This window comes from Neopelma chrysocephalum, unplaced genomic scaffold, assembly GCF_003984885.1.
Source record: "Neopelma chrysocephalum unplaced genomic scaffold, ASM398488v2 Primary Assembly neopelma1_65, whole genome shotgun sequence".
Lineage (NCBI taxonomy): Eukaryota > Metazoa > Chordata > Aves > Passeriformes > Pipridae > Neopelma > Neopelma chrysocephalum.
This window is the reverse complement of record NW_020897722.1, coordinates 1,759,803-1,783,505: the sequence shown is the minus strand read 5'-3', so window position 1 is coordinate 1,783,505 and position 23,703 is coordinate 1,759,803. Positions and strand designations below refer to the sequence as shown.

Genomic DNA, 23,703 nt, shown 5'->3' with positions numbered 1-23,703 from the left:
ACTGGCCTGGAGAATATTGCTTTGTCAGGAACCCAAAAGAAGTTGGGCTTTAAAGAAAAAAAAGTGGTTTTTTTTCCAAGTGTGAACTTATTCTTCTTGCTTAGTTCACATTTATAAGGGAAAAGGCTTAGTGAGTTTGGAAACATCAGAGGGGAGGGGCTGGGCAGTGGAGACTGTGCTGGAGGATGGAGGTCTGTCCACCCTTGGATTCCTGTGGGATTGTGCTGCTTCCAGTCTGCTGGAGCATCCTGGGCCACCTCCATGTGGGAGATCTGGGTGATGGTGACAAGTTGGACATCAGGAGGAATTTCTTCACCAAAAGGGTTATCAGGCATTGGAATGGGCTGCCCTGGGCAGTGGTGGAGTCACCACCCCTGGAAGTGTTCAGAAAACCTGTGGACGTGACATTTGAGGACCTGATTTGGTGGTTAACCTGGGGGTGGTGCTGGTTGATGACTGGATTTGATGATATTAAAGGGCTTTTCCAACTTTGACGATTCCATGATTCTGTGAATCCATGATTGGCTGATTTCTGTAGCAGTGAAGAGGTCTGAGCCTCAGAAATACACATTTAGATCTGAAGCACCCCCAATATTCAGGGGAAATCAAGTCCAAAATGTGGCTTTTGGTATCTGGAGCGGGGAAGGAGAGATCTTGGAGGGTCTTGGAGACCCCAGGTGAGGTCTGCACTCTGTTATTCTTGGTTCTGTGGAAGCATCAGGGCAGAGCCTGCCCATACCCCGAGGAGCTTGTGGTTTGAAGGAGGAGGGAGGCTGGAAGTGCTGCGTGGGGAAGGCAAGTCCTGCTGCTCGGCGGGTGCTCCGCTGTTCCCTGGAGCTGGCTCCTAAAAACCCTGAAGCTGCATGTTTTTCACGCCATCCAATGCACAGCTTACACCAGCAAACGTATTTCTTGGCTCCTTCTAAGCCAGGCAGTAAAATTACACTGCTTGGCAAAGGAGTTGATGAGGGGAAGCGAGAGGAAAGCCAAGAAAGCCAGGAAAAAGCCACCTTGCCCCTCGGAGCTGGCAGGTAGTGCCGGGTTGGAGCGCAGAGAGGAGGCTGCAGCTCCCATGAGGGAGGGGGCTGAGGTTTTTTTTACAGCTGAGGGGTGGTTTTGGCCCTGCCAGATGGGAAGGAGCTTCAGTATCACAAAGGTAAAAGCCATAAATAAATAACTAGAATGGAAAGTATAAGGCTGGTGCTGTTGGAAAGGCACAGGGTCGTTCCTTTGCTTCCATGCTGCTCTGGGTCACGGTTGTAAAGGCACAGTTGGGGGACGTGGGGAGAGTTTTAAGCTTTCAAATCCTTTTGGATTTGAATGAATTTGTGGATTCTGACTCCTTTGTGTGGCCCCTGAAAACTCCTGGCACGTGCTCCAGCACGGAGCATCCTCATGGCTGGGGAATTCCTGGAGGGGCCCTTGGTGCCTGGATGAGCTCAGCCCCCCTGTCCCACAGCAGGACAGAAGTTCCCCAAAGGAGCCAGAGTGGAGAAGCCTTGGTGCTGCCAGCTCTTCCCTGCCACCATTCCTGCTTCCCTGCAGGCTTGGCAGTGGGCTGACATTTGGGCAATCCCAGGATGGTTTTCAGCAGGAGCCGTGTGTGAAGCAGAGGGATGACAGTGCCAAGAGCGAGGCTGAATTCCAGCCTTGGAGAAGGCAGAGATTAAACCCCCACCCCCCTAAAGTCATAGCCTCAGCAAAGAACCCCCCTGAGGAAGCTCCGGGGGGGACCTGCTGAGAGGGACCACTGAGGGGAAATGTGGCAGAAACCTCCAGCTCCATTCCCTTGGAAAACAAGCTCTACCCTTGCCCAGCTGGGCACTGCACCAGGGACACACAACCCCTGCTCTCCTGGGAGCTGGGAATGTGCAGGAGAGTGGGCAGCAAAGTCATTTTCCTCCTCTTTTTTTTTTTTTTTTCTTTCTAGGCAGAAAACAGTTGTTGAACAGATATTTTCTGCCTTGGCTTGGCCAAACCCCAACCTCCTAAAAACTGGGATGGGAATGGACGTTTTCCTCCAGTTGATTTTGTTCCCATCTCTCCAGTGCTGTGCAGGGGAGGCAAAGCAGGGTTTTCCCCCCCGTTTCTTTTGGGAGGGGAGGACAAAACCCCCTCTTCCCCCACCTCTGCCACGCCACAAGACATTGGAGGGATGAACTGCCCTCGCAGCCACACGCACAAATTGAATCAGGCTGTGGCTGTGCCACAGCTGCAACATATTGTGTTGCTGACTTAGGAGGTAGCAGAGGTCACAGCAGCAGCCTGGAGAGAGGGAACAAAAATTAAACAGCCCCCCCCCTTCCCTGCAGAAAGTGTCTGAATCCAGTGTTTGTTTTCACTTGTCAGATCCGAGCTGGGGTTCGTTCCCTTTCCGGCGCTGGTGTAAATCAGGAGTGTCTCCGGGAGGATTAGTGGGGCTGCACAAGTGCCAGGCTCGTGGCAGAAGGATCAGGCCCTTGGTTAGGGCTTTAATTCTGCACCTCCAGCACACGTGCACTGGTCAAGGGGTTGCTTTTGTGTATGAAAACGTTTGTGAGGGTAAAGCCACTGTCCAGTTTGCTGGAGGAGGGAGCAGCCGGAAAATTCAGGCATCGTTCTGCAGGTCGTTGAATCCCAGACTGGTTTGGGTTGAAAAAGACCTTAAAGCCCATCCAGTCCCACCCCCTGCCATGGACAGGGACACCTTCCACTAGCCCAGGTTGCTCCAAGGTGTGTCCAACCTGGCCTTGGACACTTGCAGGGATGGGGCAGCCACAGCTTCTCTGGGCAAACCTGTGCCAGGGCCTCCCCACCCTCACAGGGAAGGATTTCTTCCCAATATCCAGTCTAAACCTCCTCTCTTTCAGTTTAAATCCATCCCCCCTTGTTCTATCACTAAAAAGTCCCTCTCCTGTTTTTTTGTAGCCCCTCAGGGTGCTGAGGAATGTGACCCAGCATCACTGGCAGGGTGTAAGTGGGTGGGTGGCACTGCTGGGGCTGGGCAGTGACTCCCCTGCGAAAACAGAGGAAATTCAGCCTTCACAAATGTCCAAATATTGTTCATTTTGTTGTGGCTTAGAAAGAAACAACAAATGGAGGATCCCAGGAAAATGAAGTGCAGAACGTGAGGGAGCTGCTGGGGCAGGAATGGGCCCATGGAAAACTGAGTTTTGCAGCTCAGTTGTTTAAAAATCTGCTTTGGACTTGAGATGAAGGATGGAGGGAGAGCGATGAAAGGGTTTTTTGGGAACCCTGAGGCTTTATGCTGGGATTATGAAGGTTAATCATCATCCCAGTCCCCCGGGCGAGGGGTGCAGGGGTCCCCCTGCCCCTCACTCCCTGTCCCCATGGACCCCCCAGCCTTCCCTCCCTCGGCCCTGGCGCTACTCCAGCTCAGCTTTTCTCTGCAGCAAAACAAGAGGAATGTGAAATCAAAGCAGTTACAGGGCAGATTTTCTGTTACATTTAAGCCACCTTAAATTAAATACCAAGCTATACTCCCCCCCCTCCAAAAAAAAAAAAAATCCTAAGCAGGCAGAACCCAAACTATTTAATCACTGCTAGATTTGATTTCACTTCCAGCTCGATGGTATCTGTTGCGGGGCTGCTGTACCAGACACGAGAATACCAGCACATACCACCCCAACCCAGTAAATAAGGCAGCTCTGTAATGGGGTCTGGGATTAGTTAGCAACAAGTTAAGTCCTTGCATTCTGCAGTAGTCAGAGTGACTGAGAAACACTTACTGTGAGCCATAGGAGTGCATTTAATTAGCTTCTGATTCAGGGGCGCTGGGGTTTTTTTTTTCCCCTTCTTTTTTTTTTACGTCGTTAAATAAAGTGTCACCCCAAGCCAGTGCTGTAAACTCTATTTTGATTGTGGCTGCAATAACCCCTTTGGGCGTCATTCAAATTCTACTAAACAGTTTCTGGAGAGCGCTGGTTTCTCTCAAAATAAACCAAAGTCCGGCTTTGACAAGCTCTAATGAAAAACAAATTGTTATATTACTTAGAAAAATAATTTGAAGGAAGTCTGAATTAGTTGTAAAGGTGGAAAAGGTTCAGCTACTTGAAAATAGAAATTTGGAAGGTATTTATTTTAACCATTAAGCCAGTGGCCTTGAAATACAGCCTTGTTTGTTGGGGAATGTGCCTAACGAGAGACATGAATCATGCTGTTAATCAGTATGGGAACTTGATTAATTGGAAAGGGGGCCGTCAGTGACTCCAACAGGCGGAGCCGCCTGGCAGCAGCCGGAGCCTGGAGCTGGTGTGATTTCCCATCACTCATCCTGCTGGCACACGCGAGGGGAGCCTGGGAGGGATCCCACAGCCTCTGCCCTGAGGCTCGGCGGGGGATTTTTAGCTTGAAAATCAAACGTGGCTCCTCGGGGCACGGGCAGCCCGGGCTTTTGGGGTGTCTCTGCGTCGGGGTGTCCAGCTGGAAGCGGGTGGGTTTTCCACGAGGAGGGCTCAGGGGGGGCTCGGAGGCACCATGGGCTGGGATCCCTGTCAGCTCACCTTTGCTACTGGTAGTGGTTTTGCTCATTAAACCTGAGAGCGAGGTTTTACGCCCAGCCATGAAATGAGATTTGCATGGGAGGCCCCCAGGATGGGAAGCGCTGCCATGGCCGTAAAAGTGCAGCAGGAAGGGCCGGATTAGCTTTCACTGCTGACTGGGGCTCTTGGGTTCAGGGCCAGGAAGAGCTGGAGTGAGTTGGGCCATCCAAGAGCACTGTTTTGTTTTAGAGCAGCATCTCTTTGTTCCTGTGGCAAAGGGCTGCGGTGGCAGGGAGGGGAGGGGGGCCTGGGCTGTGCCAGAGGGATGAGCTCCAGCTGAGTTTTGGGTTCGTGGTGGAAGGTGCCACGTGTGGGGCTGTCCTGGGGCTGGTGGCCCAGTTTGGTGCCATTGGTGTCACATCTGTGCCATGACAACCACCGTGGCCGAGCCAGGGAGACCCAGGGACCGGGTGGGCTCCGATGGCCCCGTGTCCCCGGGAATATTGGTAAGGACTGACATTCAGAGGTCACACCAGCAAGATTTGCTGAAGTGTAATGAAAACACAACCAGTCCTGGCTGCCCTCGCTGTGGCTGCCACGTGACAGCCTTCCAGGCTGCTCTCAGGGCTCATTTTCTGTGCTGCTCTGGGTCAGCCTCACACCGCTCTCGCTCTTCACACCACCTGAACCCCTTCCAGGGCTGGATTGAATGCCATGGCTGACATCCACCACATGTGCTCCTTCCCCTGCCGAGGCAAGGGCTGGGGAGGACTCAGGCTCCTCGGGCTCTGGTTGCAGGGCTGAGGTTGGTGGTTTTTACCCCCGTTCGAATTTTGCATTTGATTTTCGAGATTCCTCCGCGCTCCTCCAGAACCTTCGTGTCTGGAGTTCTCCGGCAGAGTTTCCAGGTGCTCGGGCTCACTGAGAAGAATCAATTACAAGGTTGTTGTCAGTGAAACGAGCCGAGCTGGCCGGGCTGCAAGGGCTTCAAACCAGCTGCGCTCTCCAGATGGGATTCGCTCGGTGCCGCGGCGTTCGGGTCCGAACGAGGGTGGGAGATAAAGTATGTGCTGCACGTGTGATTGCAGGGACGTGTAAGTGTGTGGGTAAAACGTTCTGTCTGACGAGAGCCAGACCAGCCATAAGCCAGAGATGTTGCTGATGTCCATGACATGATCTCGACCATGCACTGTCACCGTATTTCCAGTGTTATTTATGTTTACGTGCAGCTACTGAACCTCACTAAAACCATTAGGACCCACTGACGTTGCCCAAGCCAAGGGCCTCGCCCACTAATCCGTGTCAGGCATCTTCAGGCTGTGAATTTATTCAGTTCCAGTGCAATGGTTTGAAGGGATGGTGAAGTTCTTCCAAGTTTAATCATGTTTTCTGTCCCTTGGTCCTGATCTGCACTGGTCCCGTTGCATCTTCCCAGCCCTTGGCTCTCTCCAAGTCTTTGCTGCAGTGTGACAGTGGTGCTGGTATTTGGAATTTGGTTTCTCTCCTCCCACCATCTAGATTACAGGACCTTTAAATAATGTTTTCTATTCCATTTCAGAAAAAAAAAAAAAAGCCAAAATCAGCTCAACCTAACTTGAAACAGATGGCAGATTATAAACTTCTTTTAAAGGGAATTTTTAATACGTGCATTATGAAGAGAATCATTTCGTGGTGTCAGATATGGACGTGTGAAGACAGAATGTGCCCATTTCAGGGATGAAAAGGGCTGGAGTGGGTTGATGCCTTTGGTGTGGTGTTCTTGGGGCAAGGGCAGGGTTTTGTTGCAGTTCATGGCTACAGTGAGGTCTCCTGGCTGAAAGGAGGCTGGAGGCTTCTTCTCATTCCTGCTTTGTAGTCTTTCCTCTGGTATCCCTGGCTGTTGGAGCAGTTGATTTATGCTTGGATTCCTGGGATGGTTGGCCTGGAATGGTTTGGGTTGGAAGGGACCTTAAAGCCCATCCAGTGCCACCCCCTGCCATGGGCAGGGACACTTTCCACTAGACCAGGTTGCTCCAAGCCCCATCCAACCTGGCCTTGGACACTTGCAGGGATGGGGCAGCCACAGCTTCTCTGGGCAACCTGTGCCAGGGCCTCCCCACCCAGGTGGCACCTTCTGTCCTCCCAGATGGTCAACGTAGGGGTTTTTAATTAATTTGCATATTTCAGTAAGTGATGTTTAATTAATTTGCATATTCCAGTAAGTGATGTTCTCTCAAGTTCAGTGAGCGTGTGTTTTGTGCACGTGGATGGTTGGATTTAAGCACAGCCCGTGTCAGCTGGATGTACATCTGTAGAACTTCCCACAGATCAGAGGTGCAAATTTTCCCACTGTTCCTCACACAAATTTTGCATAGCTTTAATTAAATCCATTAAAATGATCCCCATGTCATCCCAGAGTAAAGACAAAGCCATGAAACGTGCTGTCTGGGCTGTTTGGTGACAGAGGTGAAGACGGATTTTATATTTTCCTGCTTTGATGAAAATAACTCATTTGCTTGTTCTGGGCCAAGTTGCTGGTTTAATGTTTCTGTGTGATGCTGCTGCCTCCAGAGAGGTTGTATTTTGCTTTGGAAGTGTTGGGATGAGGATGCTGCCCTGGGATGCTTTAGCCCACACGCAGTTTACACAGCTGGACCATCCCATCCCCCCCGGCTCCACCAGAGGCTTTATCTCTTTGGTGATGAAACCGCCAGAAATTGCAGGAAACCTGTGTCACTCTGCTTTCATCTGCCCAGGAAAACTGGGGCTTTGGGGAGCTGGTGACTCAGAGAAATTGCTGATCAGTGCAGGATGCTCCTGGAGCAGCTGGGATGTGTGTGCTGGGATGGTGCTGGGACGGGCGGCAGTGCCCGGCTCCACCCGGGCAAACTCCCACCCACACTTGGGGTGGGCACACCGTGCCCTGCTTGGGGGTGGTCCTTGCCTGGAGAATTGTTTGCAAACCCCAAGTCTCACCTTTCCTTTTTTGAGGGGGGGGAATATTTGCAACATTCCAACATTCCCCATAAGTTGTGGACTCCCCGTCCCTGGAGGCATTCAAGGCCGGGAGCAGCCTGGTCTAGGGGAAGGTGTCCCTGCCCATGGCCATGGCAGGAGGTGGAATAAGATGATCCTTAAGGTCCCTTCCAACCCAAACCATTCCAGGATTTTATGGTTCTATGCTGGCATTGTGCAGAGGGTGCAGATTTTTCTTGCTGCTCTAAACCGAGCTCAGCTGAGCCTCAAGCCCTAAAATCTCTCGATCCAGGAGGGTGTTTGTAGCACGAGGTCTCACCTCTCCTGCTTCCCTCTGAGGGACTCCTGAGCTTTAATTTCAGCTCTGCCAGGAGCACAGTGAGGGTCTGACCCTCCATGTTCCTGATTAACTGCTCCTTTCACACGTGTGAAAACCCCCTTTGGAGACGGGTTAAGCTAAACAGGAACAGCACAGGTTTGGGCCGGGCTTGGTGTCCACATGTGGAGCTGTTCAGGAAGAGAACTGGCACTTTAAATTTACACCCTGCCCTAATTAGAAAAACTTGCAAGGAGTGAGAAACCTCAGGCTGGTGCCAGTTTTGCAGAGGCTGAGAAGGCGAGTCCCGAAACAATGTTCCCGACTCATCACATCGGCACTGCTGGTGCCTTGTGCTGATGGGAGGAGGGATGAAAAGGGAAATCCCAGAGGCTTTCTGGTAGCCATGCAGCTGGTTCCTTCAGCTAAGAAAGATCCGAGGATCTGAACCCTCTAAAAGCTCCAAAAGCTGGTTCCCCTTCTAGTAAACGTGTCACTAGTGAACTCAGCAGTGTTAGGGGAAATGTGGGATAGCACAGGACTCCCTGCTTGCACAAATCATGGATACAAGAGGGTGCACTGGGAGCAGGGAGGAAATCCAGCAGAAAAGCTCACAAAATGAGCAGTTTGGGAATGTTTGGTCCCAGATTATGGCTTGTGTGGCATGGCAGTGAGGCTTGGGAGTGCACACGGATTGATTTCCTGCAGCTTGTGAGTGAACAAGCAGAGAGGGATGGGGATTACATGGAATCCTGGAATGGTTTGGGTTGGAAGGGACCTTAAAGCTCAGCTAGTTTCAACCCCCTGCCATGGGCAGGGCCACCTTCCACTAGACCTGGTGTCTACATGATGCTCTGCCTTAGAGCACCTGCCAGCTCCTCTGAGATGCCAAAATGCAGGAGCAGGAGAAGACTCAGGACACAGTCAGCATACATTTATCATTTTCCTTGTGAAAACCAAATCAGATTGCATTGTTTGCTTGGGAATGGCAGGAGTGGGGAGTAGGAAAGAGGCAGGGATTGCTTTTATTGCATCAGTAATGTCATTTATTCCATAGCCAGCCCTTGAAAACCACTTGTAATCCCCACGCAAATCCCTCTGGAGCAACAACAGCCAATCTGCCAGTTCTGCTCATCAAACATGGATCGTTGCCGTGTCCAGAAACCTCAGAGGGAGCAGAGCCAAGGTAAAAGGGTCAGGATCTGGGGGGGGGGGGGCACTCTGAAACCCAATGCAGCCAAATCAGCTCTGTCTCTGATTCCTGGGCAGATGGGATGGTGCTGGAGGCACTGTGGGGCCAACATTGTTCTTCCCTCCCCTCAGAGTGTTCAGGGGCAGACAGGGAGGTCCTGAAGATGTAGAGAGATCGTTTTCCTGGGGTTATTTAGAGGAAATGTGAGCACAGATAAGAAACTGGAGCTTCAAAATGTTGCCATCCATCCTCTGTTCCTTCTCCCTTCCCCTTCTCCACCCGGCAAAAAGGGATCAGCTGGAGAGCCCCAGTTCGGGTGGTCGCCTGTCCCAGGTCTTGGTTCTATCAGTGAAGGGGTTGTTGGTGCTGCAGAGTCTCTGCTGGAGGGTTTTCCTCTGGTTTTATTGGAGCACAGGGAAAGGGAGATGTTTTCATGGAAATCTGTACCTCAACCGTCTTGGCAGCCAAACCCAAAACGATTCGAGTCTTTTGCCCCCAACTTCATGTTTATGGTCAATCTGAAACTCCACCTGTGATCACCACATGCTCCTCTGCAGGACTGCAGTAAATTAAAGCACAACAGGGAATTTTAAGGAATACATCCTCTTCCTTCTTGGAGTCAGGTTACATCGACCTCTGAACATCTGGACACAGTGTCTCTGGGCTCCCAGAGGTTCTGCTGCATTAAAGGTTCATCTGCCTTTGTTCAGTTCCTGGCCTTTTCCCGTCCTCGTTGCCTCCTGGATTCAGGGTTGCTCTCAGTGTGCCCAGCCATCCTGTAATTGGTGTTTTATGTTCCCTGTGCAAAACACACCGTGGAATTTGAGTGGTGTCTTTCCACGGGTAAACGTAGATCCGTAACCCGGGGATGTTTACTGTGCTCAGGGGAGAAGTCTCACATAAAATACACTCATTTTTTCAAGAGCTTAAATTCCCTCTAAGCTATTGGTGACCAACATCCTAAAAGACTGAAATGTAATGTTAAGTTAGGGGGAAAAAAAGCTATTCCTTAATATTCCCTAGGTCATAGTCGCGGGATTGGTGGGGTGATGCTCCTGTGCTTTGAAATTCCTTTGCCTGATCTCCAGGTTGCCCTGACAGGGTTTAATCACCACATCCTTCTAACTGAAATAAGAGTGGAAGGGTGGTTCCTGCTGCCTCCAGCTGCTGGGTTTTGTTGGGAATGCAGAGCCAGGGAGAGATGCCACATCCTGGTGGTCCATCAGGAGGGATGGAAGTCACTCCATCCTCACCTGGGGAGCAGCACATCTCCATCTCCCCCCCGTCCCACCCCAACCCCCGTGAGCTGCTGTGCAAAAGATCAACGCCCAGAAGGAAAACGCAGCTCCAGCTTTTTGCTTTTCTGCCTTTCAGGCCCAGACCTCAAGGTTTTAAAGACTTACATATGTGTTTCACTTGGTGTGCTCCGAGTATTCCCACTGAAGTTCACTAAGTGGATAAGACTTGGCAGGATTAAAGCCAAATGAGTCCTCACCCACCATGCTGGGAAGTCTTGTTGAAGTGGCTCATTGGAGGGGAAGGAGGAGTCGGTACCGAACTTGCCCCTTTCATTTTATGCTTTTATTTATTTAAAGGGTATTTTTTTCTGAGGCAGCATGGAGGGGGGGGGAGAAAAGCAAATAAAAAGCCCCAGGCTGTGGTGTAACCACCACAGGCAGATGTTGTCATGACTACTAAACAAGAAACCTGGTTTATAAAATGAGGAAAAACAGATGAATGTAAAATAAAAGAGAAAAAAAAGAGAGAGGCGATCTCGAAATATTAACTCTGATGTAGAGAAAAATATAAACAGGCACAGTTAGGAAATTCCATAAGGAATATGACTTGTTCAATATTAATCATAAAGGAAAAGATTATGAGAGCTCTGAGGGTGCCAAATGAAACACTGCACATGCATCCAGTGCTGAGATAAGAGTCCTCGTGGTGATTTCCCTTGGCTATTGGTGCCCTTGGACGTCTCTGGTGGAGGGGTCCTGCTTGGAAGATGCTTCTGGGATGTTCCTGGTGGTTCTGGTGCTTTTCCTCCCTTGCAGTATCGGCCCTGACAGCCAAAACAAGCTGTACTTTTATTTAAAGTATCAGTAAGTTGGGAAAAGTGGTTGTGTTTGGGGATGTGGAGGGATTTCTGTGACTGGATCTGATGTTTCTTAGTTGTCTTCCAGAGCTGAGGTCACTGCAGGACAATGGCTGGGACATCCCTGGGGTCGGGCTCAGGTGGGCTGTGCTCCCTGCTCTCCATAGGTGCTGTGTCCCACTGCTCCTCTTCCTGTCCCTCTCTTGCCATCCTAGTCTGGAAAGCACATGGAGATCCTGAAAGCAAAGCACTGGAGAAGTCCCAGATGTTCCTGGTTTCATCCCGAGTGCTGGTGAGCTCACAGACCACTCCTTGCCCGGGGTGAGGTCAAAACAGGGAGCCCTGAGGGTCTCCAGGACCAGGCTCACCCACCAGGCACCTCTGGGCAGGTTCCAGAGGGCCCCTGGGAGCTCTCTGACTCCATTCCAACACCCTTTGGCGTGTTGGGCTGGCACCACTCGTGTGTTTTGTGGTGACAGTGCCCCGATGTGGCCCAGGGGACCCCTGAGCAGCAGCAGCAGGGTCACCACAAGACGCCAGAAAGGAGCAGCTCCGACCACAAGTGCCGGAGAGGGAGTGCTGGGAAATACCTATGTGGGATCCCGGGTGGAAAATCCTGGGCAGAGCTGTAATTTGCTGCTTCATTTCACTTCCCCCAGGCCTGGCTGAGCTGCTCATGTCTCTGTCACGCAGAGATTTCAAGGCTCGAGTTGTGTGTTGGGAGGTTAATTCCTTGTGGCACGTCCTGTGCTCCGGAGGGGAGTTCTGGAGCGCTGGGGCTGCTGCTCACAGCCCACACTGCACCCAGCTCTGGCTTTGGCACTGCCTTGTAAACACTCTGGTTTACAGAAACCTTCAGGGTTCCTTCTCACTGTCACAAGAAATTAGGCTGCAAAGCCAAACATAAACTCTCCGTAACAGCGTCGGAGTCCGGAGCCTGAAGGTCCGGGGTGTGGATGCCCACCCAAGGCAGGACCTTCCAGGGCTGCAGAGCAGATTGGCTCCTGGCAGGCCCATCCAGCACACCTGAGCAGCTGCTGCCCGCTCCCACCCCTCCAGGTGCCTTTCCATGGTCCCATGTCCTGCCCTGGCACTGCCTGTGCACGTGCGGCCGCGTTGCCAAAGCTCCGATGATGCAGAAAAACTGGAAGAGCAAAGATTTCTGCACCTTTTCCCAGCTTCCTACATTTTTGCCCAACTCCCTGCATTGTTTTTCCCCAGTTCTCTGCATTTTTTCCCAGCTCTCTGCATTTTTCCCTCCAGTTCCCTGCATTTTTTCCCAACTCCCTGCATTTCTCCCCCAGCTCTCTGCATCTTTTTCTGGCTCCCTGCATTTTTATCCCCAGTTCTCTCCATCTTTTCCCAACTCCCTGCCATTGTTTTTCCCCAATTCTTTGCATCTTTTCCCAACTCCCTGCCATTGTTTTTCCCCAATTCTTTGCATCTTTTCCCAACTCCCTGCACTTTTTTTCCCAATTCTTTGCATCTTTTCCCAGCTCCCTGCACTTTTTCCCAAGTTGTCTGCATCTTTTCCTGGCTCCCTGCATTTTTTTTCCTGGCTCTCTACATCTTTTCCCGACTCCCTACATTTTTCCCCCCAGCTCTCTGCATCTCTTCTCAGCTGTGTGCTGAATGCAGCAGCCTGGGATCATTCAGATCCTGCTCCTTCTTCTCCATCCCTTTCCAGTGCTCCTCCAGCAGCACCAGGCAGTGCCTGGCACGTTCTGCTGCCCTTGTGTCTCGTCCCCTCTCTGTCCCCACGTCACTGCTGTCACCTGGCTCAGAGCAGCTCATTCCCCCCTTGCTGGATGAGGCTCTTGGAATCGCAGAACGAGGCAGTCCTGGAGTTTTGCTCTTTCCCTCTGTTGACAAACCCAATTTGGGAGTGAATAATGAGGATCCTTTTCAAATGAGCCCCGTGGCTGCTGCGGCTGCCCTTGGGTTTTCTTGGATGAGTCACTGTGGAGAGGAGGAACTTCCTCCCGGACAGGCAGCTGTGCTTCATCCTCTGCTGCAGATTCTTTGGAGCTGGAAAACCTCAAACCCTGTGCAGCTTTTTTTTTTTTTCCAAGGGAGCATCTCTTCCTGATAACAGCACGGCTCCCCTGGGATTTTGGCCGTGCAGCAGGGCTGTGGGGACAGCTCTGGAATATTCAGCTCTCTGTGTGTTTTCATTCCTCTTCCGAGGTCCACGTCATATGTAAGCGATCAGTGCAGCAGCATGAGCAGGGATCTCCTCACAGCTGTGACCTTGAAAGTGGGTGGCATTTTCTGCTTCCTCTCCAGCCTCCTCCGGGATCCACGGCTCATGTGATCCCATCGGACACGGGCCAAATTTGGGCTGGGAAAAGGAGGACGGGACTACCAGGAAATACCCACTGCGCTCATCCCTGGATGGCTGAGACCTCCAAAGCTCCCAGGAGGAGACAAGCTCCTCAGGCAGCTCTGAAACCCTGATTTGCCGTGTGTGCCTGTTAGATAAATGACTCCAAGGTTGTTAAATTCCCTCCATCCCTTTGGAGCACCTTGTCTTCCTCTGCAAAGCGAAATGCAGAGCTTTGGCTTCTTTTAAACGCTTCCATTCCCATCTAGTGTTAAACAGACTCAATCAGTTCCTGTGTTGGAGGTTTAGTTCAGATTTCTACAAGCAAATAAATGCATATAAATGAAATAAAAGCCCCCCCAGCGAGGCTGGAGCAATGAGCTTCCCAGTCTTCCAGGGTTCCACACAACCTCCCCTGGCTCAGCCACCCTCAGCATCATTTCATCCCCCGTGGAAGGAACTGCTCAGGGAGGGAAAGAGCTGAAAAATCTCCCTTTTTTTTGTTATCATTTCACGATTTACACCTTGCTCCCATTGTAACCTAAATTACAAGCAAGGCTGAAAAGAAACTGCTGCAGATGGCAGCATAAAAATGTGATTTTTAACACGTTTTGTGTTTTCTTAAGCATATCTGGTTTTGCCCAATGTACATTTCATTTGCTATTTATTTAGTCCCCACCATTGACAGCTCAGGGATTGCTCAGTTGCCATCTGGGATGGAAGGAAAAGGCGCTTTTCCCCCCTTTTTCTTCTTTTGACCTTGGAAAATTTAACGAAGGTTTGATGCCCAGTGGTTGGGCATTTTGTATTTTAAATGTCAGGGAGCTGGTTACATCCGGGAGTTGGACTTAGAAACATGGAATCCTGGAATGGTTTGGGTTGGAAGAGACCTTGAAGACCACCCAGTGCCACCCCCTGCCATGGGCAGGGACACCTTCCACTAGCCCAGGTTGCTCCAAGCCCCATCCAGCCTGGCCTTGGACACTTGCAGGGATGGGGCAGCCCCAGCTTCTCTGGGCAACCTGTGCCAGGGCCTCCCCAAGGACTTCCATGATTCAGGTGGGTCTCTTCCAACTCACAATATACTGTGATTCTATGATATATTTAACCCTTTTCCAGCAGTGGAGGGAAGGATTTGGGGAGGTGCTGCAGAGAGGCACCAACTCTTTGCTTTCTTCTCTTTTTTTTTTTTTATTAAACGTAGCATTTCTATAAAATTTTTACATCCAGTACTTCATTTTTTTTTCTCCCTGAGGCTTTTGCAGCTTTGCTTTATTGAAATCAAATGTACCCAGCCCCGACCAAGGCACCGGGTGAGTTTCCCTCTCTCTGTTTTCCCGCCGCGACTGTTTCCCGTCTCTCCCGAGCTGTGGAAGCCCCCGGATGGTGGCTCAGGGATCAGATCCGTGTGTTTGCTCCCAACGTGCTGCAAGAGGTTGGTTTGGTGGAAAAATCCAGGTCATCCTGGAGCTTGAAATGCACCCGCAGCCTTGGCTTTTCGGTGCCACCAACCCAAGGTAAACATTTTAGTGCAGATGTTGCCGAGAGCTTAAAGTCACCAAAATTATGGATTTGAACGAGGCCAGGGGAGGAGCTTCAGAAAGATCTGAATCAGAGAAGCCACCAGTGTGTTCCACCCTGGTGTCAGGCTGATCAGATGTGACATCCCTCGCTTTTTCCTTGGGTTTTCCCCGTGCCTACGGATTTGGTCGCGTCCTTTCCTTTTAGCTTGAAAAGGCAAAGATTTGAATCTGTGTCGGGCTTGAAATGCCAGTGAATTTGGGGAGCACGGTCCCAGTCCAGCTTTTGCAGATGTCTCCACAACTGGTTGAACCAAAACCTTGGATTTGAATTGTTTTGAAAGGAATTTGTGCACAGATCCCATTTGCTGTGCCAGGGCTGTCTGAGGTTGGAGGTACTCAGCCTTCCCATCTGTGTTTATTCCAAAGAACCTTGTTTTCCCCACCAATTTAATCCAAATTTTACCAAGACCTCGACAGACTAGGGGAAATGTGTGCTATCAGAATAGATTTTTCCTGATGTGTTCTCTTCCTCCTCTTCCCAAACAATGGGGTTTGCTCTTGTTTTGGCAATTGTTAGATGTGTCTAAATATTGTAGGAAAAGTGGATTTCAAAGGAGCAGTGACTGGATGGGGAAAGGGAATGGAAGTGTTTTTGCCAGAAGTATTTTAGCATTCCTTCAGTCAAGGATTATAAACAGTTCCATGTGATTTCAGGCTGATCCAGGATTTGAGAGCAGGGTTTAGTTCACATCATTTCTCACAGAGGGAGTTTTGAACCCACACGTCTCTCGGTGAAGAGATGTCCTAATAAGTAGAGAAAAGGATATTCTGGAAGAAGGGCTTTTACTTTTTGGTCTTGATACTGTTCTATTATTGGTCATCCAACAATCATTCAGCGTTTATTCCAGGGGAGTTCTGTGCTTTGCTGTGTAATTTAGGAGTGAGTTATTGATCACCCATTGGCAGCCCCTGCCAGGATGCAATTAAACCAGGAGAGACCTCAGATGAGGATTGTTTCTACTGGGCTGGAAAATGCCTTTGCTGAATCCTTCTTTTCCTGGATGTTGATATCAGGAGATAATCCTGGCTCTGCAGCACAGATGGCAAATGAAATGATGTTTGTGGTTTGACCAACTCAAGGGTCAAAGCACCGACTGGTTTGTGGGATTCTGGGTCCTGTTGAAGCTGGTGGGAAGGGCCCTGTGGAGCTGTAGGATGGTCTCCATCCTCTTCAACCTGCATGCCTGAAACCTTTTGGGAAAGACCAAGGTGCTGGGAATGTCTGCTGTGACATTCCCCATCCTTGCTCCTGTGTGGAACTAACGCGCCGTCGTTTCGCCACTTGAGTAAGGGACCTTCTGCTTTGTTTTTTTGTTTGCACACAATTGGATATTAGGGAAGAATTTCTTTATGGAAAGGGCTGCCCAGCCCTGACACAGCTGCCCAGGAGAGGGGTGGAGTCCCCATCCCTGGAGGGATTTAAAAGCTGTGTGGATGTGGCACTTGGGGACACGGGGTAGCGATGGGGGAAAGGCTGGACTTGTTGGTCTTGGAGGTCTTTTCCAACCTAAACTATTCCATGATTTTATGATTACAAATAACAACCACCCCAAAGGGGGTTGCAGGAACAAGCCAGCAGCACTGCTGGGCCACCCCACCACCCCCTGTTGGCACCACGTGGTTTCCCATGGGATGCTCTCTGCTGGATGTGCCGTGGCTGCTCCCAAGGCGCCGCATCCCACAGCACCACAGGCATTGGTCTGCACCCCCTTCCAGAGGCACATCCCAAGCCAACAGCACAGCCCGTGTAACTGCTCAGGGTTTTGACAGTTTTATAACCTTAAATTTGCACCTTATGGAAAACCGTGACAGTTAATGATTAATTGCCCTGCTGGAATTTTTCTTATGATGTCTTAATATCCGAGCGTGGAGCAGAGCTCGGCAGAGAGGAAAATAAAAACCTGCAGTGAAATGCTCCCAGAACAACTTGATAGGCAAGAACTGCCCAGTCCCTGCCAGTGCCGTCCAAAAGACACCGTTATATATTTAGGATTATTTTTTTTAAACTGTAATACTGGGTTTTTGGATGTCCAGCTCAAATTTGAAACTGGTTTGAAAGGAACCAGTGAAAAAAATGTTCATGGGTGCATTCTTCACTTTTCAGTAAGGGAGTTGCTTTTGGTGTAACAAACCAACTGTTAACCAAAACAGGCTAAATTTAACCAAAACTCTGCTGGCTGTCGCATTTTGGAAAGACCTTAAAGTCGTGTTATCAAGAAAAAAAAAGAAATACTGTCATTTTTTAGGGTCAAATTAGTGCTTTCAGCTTATCTGCCGTTGATTTGCCTTATCTTGCCCCATCCCTGGAAGTGTTCACAGCCAGGCCGGATAGGGCTTGGAGCAACCTGGTCCTAGTGGAAGGTGTCCCACAAATTAACGGTCTCTGAGCACCTTTCCCAGAGCTGGGTCTGGCCCATTTAATATTTGGATGAATCCACAAGTTCTGATTGGAAGGAATCCCTTCCAACCTGCTCTCCCTGCGGAGGAGGCAGATGGAGGGCAGAGCGTGACGTCCCCCCGGAGCGCGCGGCGTGGGGCTCCTTCCAACATTCCCATCTGGAGATACCACTGGAGCAGAGCACTTCTTGCTGGACTTCAGCTTTCCATCTGCCATAAAAAGCGCTTTTAACGAGTGGGATGGAGCTGGTTAGTGAAACCCTCGGACCGTTAATGGACGTGGAGGTTTTGTAACGTGCTGTTTGACTTTATTGACGGAATGAGCTCATCGGAACGAGCGCTGCTCGCGCGCCGGGTGAGGAAACCCAGGCGTGTTCTGAGGGAACAATGTGCTGCTTTTGCACGGCTCTCTTGTCCTCTGGATGGATCCTGAGGCGTTTTTCGAGCGGCACATGTGTGGAGCTCTGTGCTGGTGGTGGGATGTCACCGTTCCTTGCTGTGTGCTGGAGGGATGGAGGTTGGAACAACCCTCTGAGACCTTCAAGTCCAGCTGTTCCCCCAGCACTGCCAAGGCCACTGTGTCCCCCAGTGCGACATCCACACAGCTTTTAAATCCCTCCAGGGATGGGGAGTCCCCCCCTGCATTGGGCAGCTGTGCCAGGGCTGGACAGACAGCCCTTTCCATGCAGGAATTCTTCCCTAATACCCAATCTCAACTAACTAAGAGGCCTGCCACTAAAATCAGTTTCTCAGAGCAAATTGGAGTAAAATCAGGAAAGAAATTCTCTGAAATTGCCCCTCTGGTGCAGGATGCTGCTGAAAAGCTCGTTGAGATTCACTGGTCCATGGAAACGCCTTTTGGCCTTTAGGAAAAACACAAATAAGGTGTTGAAAGATTGTTGCCATTAAGTGTCTTCGTGGCTGCTTCTCCCTTTAGGAAGGAACTTTGCCATCAGAGTTGGAAAGATGTCGATAATTCAGAGCAGAGTAGCAAAGAATTCCTTCCTTCTGTGAAATTATTCTTTCATTTTATAGTGGTCCCACATTTTCATAAACAGTCTCAGCCTGTCATGGATTAAACCTGGAACTGTTGCCTCTAGCAAAGAGTCAAGGGATCAAGCAACACTGAGAGGTATTTTACATAACAAAGCTGCAGAGCAGGATAAATGTGTCAAAGCCAGTAACCCAGAGACACTTCTGGGCCCTGCAGCAGCAGGACAGGAGGAGCCTGGTTGTGTTTCAGACCCAAAGTGAGCGACCAATCCTAAATCCACACTCCGGACTTTGGTGATGGAGTGGAACGGATACAGTTTGGGAGCATGGAAATACTCTCTGCGAGCTCTTGGGTTTAACTCCTTGGGCTCTGGGTTTGTTGCTCATCCCGGTATCCCAACCCCAATCCTGGGTGGTTTAGAAGGGCACTGAGCCACTGGCTGTCTGTCCATCCCCCTGACCACTCAGCACTGGGATCACAGAATCCTTTAGGTTGGAAAAGCCCTCCCAGCCCATGGATCCACCCTGTGCCCCATCCCCACCTTATCCCACAGCCCAGAGCTCTGAGTGCCATGGCCAGGCCTTCCTGGGACACCTCCAGGCGTGGGGACTCCAAACCTCCCTGGGCAGCCCCTTCCCACCCTTTCCATGGAGAAATTCCTCCTGAGAGGAAAGGAAGAGGTCAGGAGGGCCTGACCTGGAGGTCAGGTGGAGTGCTGAAGTGTGAGATTTGGAGATAGATATATATATATATATATATATATATAGAGAGAGAGAGAGAGAGAGAGAGAGAGAGAGATAGCGCCATAATCACTCCACTTTCACTCTCTTGCTTCTCTTTAACATTTTTTCCATTGAAAATCTGGAAGTGGTGCTTATCCCTGGAAACGCTCCGCAGTCAAATCCTGTAATCTGTGGGAACTCCAGTGGTCGGAGGGAGTGAGACATTTCTGTTGCTGCGTGTTTGGATGGAGAACAAATGGGGGGTGTAGGACAGGAATGGAAAGGGTTTGGGTCCCTCCTGCTTTAGCGGTTCTGTTTGGAGCTTTGGACTTGGAATTGCAAAAACCTGACAGTGCAGTTTGTAATATGTCAAAATCTGACCCAGGTCAAGGGCAGGTTTTAGTGAAGGTTGTTCACGATTCCATTTGTGTGTCTGTAGTTGTTTTGTTCCTCAATATTTCCACTGTACGTTTATAAGTTCAGAGAAATCGCCATCTACGTAAGTATTTCTAAATATTTTAAAGGTGTAAGTATAAATATATATAAATATAACGTGCCATTAAGTATTTGTTAATATATATTTATAAATATTTTAAATTTATAAATGTTATTAGCACTGACCCCTGCTTTTTAGGGATAAATATGGGTGTTTTTAGCATATTTGTTCAAACCCCAGTCAGAGTTAGTCAGGAAAAGAAAAATCTCTATATGACATGCGAATTATAAAATGCTTTGAATTCTAAATAATTCCTCTGGCTCTAAATTACTCTTCAGCCCAACAAGAGGTGTATGGGCAACTGTGCAATGTATGTCTTGAGGTTTATTATTTCCTTATTTCTGTATTAATTGTGGTAATAATATGTGGGTTCTCTCCTGTCATCTTGTGGGAAGGAAACACGGAGCCTTTGCCTTGTTTGGATTCAAATTTGGGCTGTTTCCTCACTCCCTGATATTCCCAGTGAGTTGGGAAGGTGCTCTTGGACAGAGAGAACTATTTCCCTGGGTATTTCTCTGCACCAAACACTTCTGGAAAGCAGAGATTAAACCCTCATGCAAATACCCAATCAAGAAGTTAACAAGAATTAACTTCAGGGGAATTAAAAATAGGGGGGGAATTAAAAATAGGGGGGAAATTAAAAATAGGGGGAAATTACAAATGGGGGAAAATTAAATATTTTTGCTGTTGTCATTTAATGGGAATTTTTTTGCCCCTACCTACAATAACTTCTGGGAAAAACTACATAAATAAAATTTCTAGGAAGAGTTTAACAAACACACTGTGGTGCAGGGAGAAGGACTGGATGGGTCTTGAGGTCTCCTCCAGCCTTTTGGTAATTTTTTCCTCTTTAAATGAATTAAAGTCCTTCCAGACATCCCAACTTTGGCTCTTCTGCTCCAGTGGCTTAATCCCAGCAAGCCCCAGTGCTGTGAGGTGACTTTGTCCTTGTGCTCAGACACAGCCCTGGGCCTTGTTTAAGAGTTTACAGCCCATTGTTGTTCCTTCTGGACAAATATATAGTCTGGGACACAGAATATGAGCTTCCTCTACCTACTGTATGTTTATAACAATCTGTGATTTCAAAAAAAAAAAAAATAAACCCCGACCAAACAAAGGAGTGCAACCTGTAAAAAAGTTATGGGTGTAGGTGCCCGTTTTCTGACAGAGGGGTTTGGGAACAGTGCAGGGGACAGAAATGTAAGGAATAATTGTTTTTGGGCCTAGAACCAGGAAAACTACTTTTCCAAATTAATCCAGCGAGAGCCATGAATCCACAGTATTTCATATCACACTTCATAAAACTCCAGTCATAATCCATAAAACTGACATTATTAGATTAAAAACCTCAGTTCCTCCTAGAAGGAGCTCGCTCATTAGACATGCTGTAGTTTTATAACCTTAAAGTTCCTACCCAATTACCATGATTAATACTGTGCTTTAATAAAAAATTTCTCAAAATCACCACAGGGGTTGATCCCATCTGTTTGTTATAATTGTGCATTTAAATATTGTCCAGCAGGAGAAAGACACTGTAAACACAAATCAGGAGCGAGGTGGGGAGGGCACAGCCCATCCAAGGCAGCAGAGATGCCCAGGGTGGAGATAGGGAGATACAGCTGGGTTGGGATGGGGCAGGAGCATGGAAGAGCCAAGCCTGGCATGTGCTGAAGGTTGGAATTACTGAGAGATGTGTGTGACAAACTCTCCTTCTTCCTGCAGCCGATGGGGAAGGACCAGCCTGGGAATGTCCAGCCTGGAAAAGAGAAGGCTCCAGGGAGACCTTAGAGCCCCTTCCAGTGCCTAAAGGGACTCCAGGAGAGCTGGAGAGGGACTTGGGACAAGGGCCTGCAGTGGCAGGCCAAGTGGGAATGGCTTCCCACAGCCAGAGTTAGATGGAATATTGGGAAGGAATTGTTCCCTGGGAGGGTGGGGAGGCCCTGGCACAGGTTGCCCAGAGAAGCTGTGGCTGCCCCATCCCTGCAAGTGTCCAAGGCCAGGTTGGACGGGGCTTGGAGCACCCTGGGCTAGTGGAAGGTGTCCCTTCCCATGGCAGGGGGTGGAAGCTGGATGGGCTTTAAGGTCCCTTCCAGCCCAACCCCTTCAGTGATGATGATGATGATGAAATAAGATAAAACTCCTGCAGCCACGAGGCCATTTACTGGGACACCCCCCACGAGCAGGGCTGAGAACCCCTGTTTTCCCGTTAATTGCCTTTGAAGCAGGAGTCCCTTAGAGGTTTGTCTGTGCAAATCCCAGGGGTCTGTGGGGCTCAGCCCCCCACGAACCCCTGTCTGAATCCACAGAGCTGTAATTCCAGAGGAACCGAAATTAAAACGTGTCCGTTCACGATTCCACCCACAGACCCAGAAAACGCCAATCTCGTATTATTTTTGAATCCCCCTGATTTTTTCAGGGCTGCTGGAAATAAGATCTCTCGCCTCTGACTTCTGAGCAATAAAGAGGTGAATCGCTGCTGCAAACACCTCCCGTGGACCACCCAGCTCCTCAGGGCTGGGAGCCACAAGTGGCAAAGTGCAGAACTATTTTCTTAACACGGCTGGGATTGCACGAGGAGGCAAAACACTCCCGAGAAGGAGCAGAGTTCCCTAACGAGGTGGCCGAGTGAGAAGTGTGTTAATGAATACAGGCTGATTAATATGCATGGAACTAAACCACATCTGGGTCAAAGGGGGAGCCCCAAACCTTGAGCGAAACGTGTTCTCCTCAAGGACCCAACATGTGTGTGTAACTCAGGTTTAAATAGTTTTTCCCCCCTCATAATTCTGGATAATTATCCAACTCTGCATAATTTTTTTTTCTTTCTAACTGAATAATAGTTAGGATTTTTGTTCCTTGCTGTGATTGGTCAGATCTTTCATTTTTGTAAGATTCCATGACTTTCTGAAGAGTCCTGCTGGGCTTTTAAAAATTGTGACTTGCAAATCACCATATCAAGAAACATGGTGCCAATCACATAAAATATACAGAATTACATGGTTTTAACATTTATTTGTTGTCGTTTTTAATGAGAAAACATGGCTCTTTTTAACAGAACGCTGGCTGAGAGTCCTCAGAGCAAAATTGTCCATCTGTTATTGGTGTTTGTACGTGGAATAATATTTTGGGAGACCAGCTCTTAATTTGGGACACCAGCCTCCACACTGAGCCTGTTTCAGGACACGCTGGAGGGAGTCACCCTGGAATAAACGATAGGGGAATTCCAGGTCACGCAGATACGTCAGGGAGGACTTAAGTAATTAAGACATTGGATTTGTAATTGGGAGATTTGGGTCCCATTCCAGGTTCACAGAAGCTAAAATTAAAAAAAAAAAAAACCAACCAACAACAGAAAAGCTTCTTCAAATGCACATTTCTGTATTTAAGTCATTATTTCCTCCCAGAGGGTTCCAGGAGAGTGTTGCTGTCCCAGAGCCCTGGGCAGCAGCAGGAAGCGGGGAATTCCCACTGTGTGGGAGCACCATGGAAATCAAGTCACTCTATACTCCTGGCTGATCCCTCTCCTGCTGAAACCAAGGGAAAAGCTCACACTGTGAGCTCAGGAATACATCTGAGCAGGGGGGAAGGGTTTGCCATCCTGGAAGATCCGCAAAGTCTGCGTTAGGGCGCTAAAATCCACCACCGCGCTTTTCTGGTGGAATTTAAGCAGACTAAACACCTTCTGGTGCCTTCTTTCCATTTTAGGTGCTTCTGATCATCAGTGGAAACCTGAGTTTCCTGAACTGGCTGACCATGGTGCCCAGCATCGCCTGCTTCGACGATGCCAGCCTGGCATTCCTGTTCAGCTCCCGGCGCGGGGCCGTGAGAGAACGGGCGGCGCGGATGCAGCTCCGGGAGGGACAGGCAGAGAAGCTTCCCCTGGGTGAGTTCTTGCCAGAGGGGGGAAAGTTGGGCAGAGGCACGTCTGGTGTGCTTGGCTCCAAAGCTCTCACCTCCTTTGGAGCACAGCTGGGTGGGCAGGGAGGGCTCTCTGTGGGGTGGAGACTGCCTGGACCTCATGGTGCTGATGGGGATGTGAAGCTGGTGGTTGGTTCAGGGGGGACTGTGGGGACATTGCCAGGGGGAGATTCCCATGGAGACATTGCCAGGGGGAGATTCCCATGGGGACATTGCCAGGGGGAGATTCCC

General features: G+C 49.6%; 1 protein-coding gene across 2 annotated transcripts in view; it reads left to right on the top strand.

Moving 5' to 3' along the window:
- The window catches only part of LMF1 (lipase maturation factor 1), a 159,914-nt gene that overhangs the window by 112,711 nt on the left and 23,500 nt on the right, over nucleotides 1–23,703 (top strand). For both annotated transcript variants that reach the window (XM_027683904.1, XM_027683905.1), the window contains exon 7: nucleotides 23,260–23,437. In XM_027683904.1, the coding sequence (XP_027539705.1) occupies nucleotides 23,260–23,437 (178 nt within the window). The remainder of the gene's footprint in view (nucleotides 1–23,259; nucleotides 23,438–23,703) is intronic.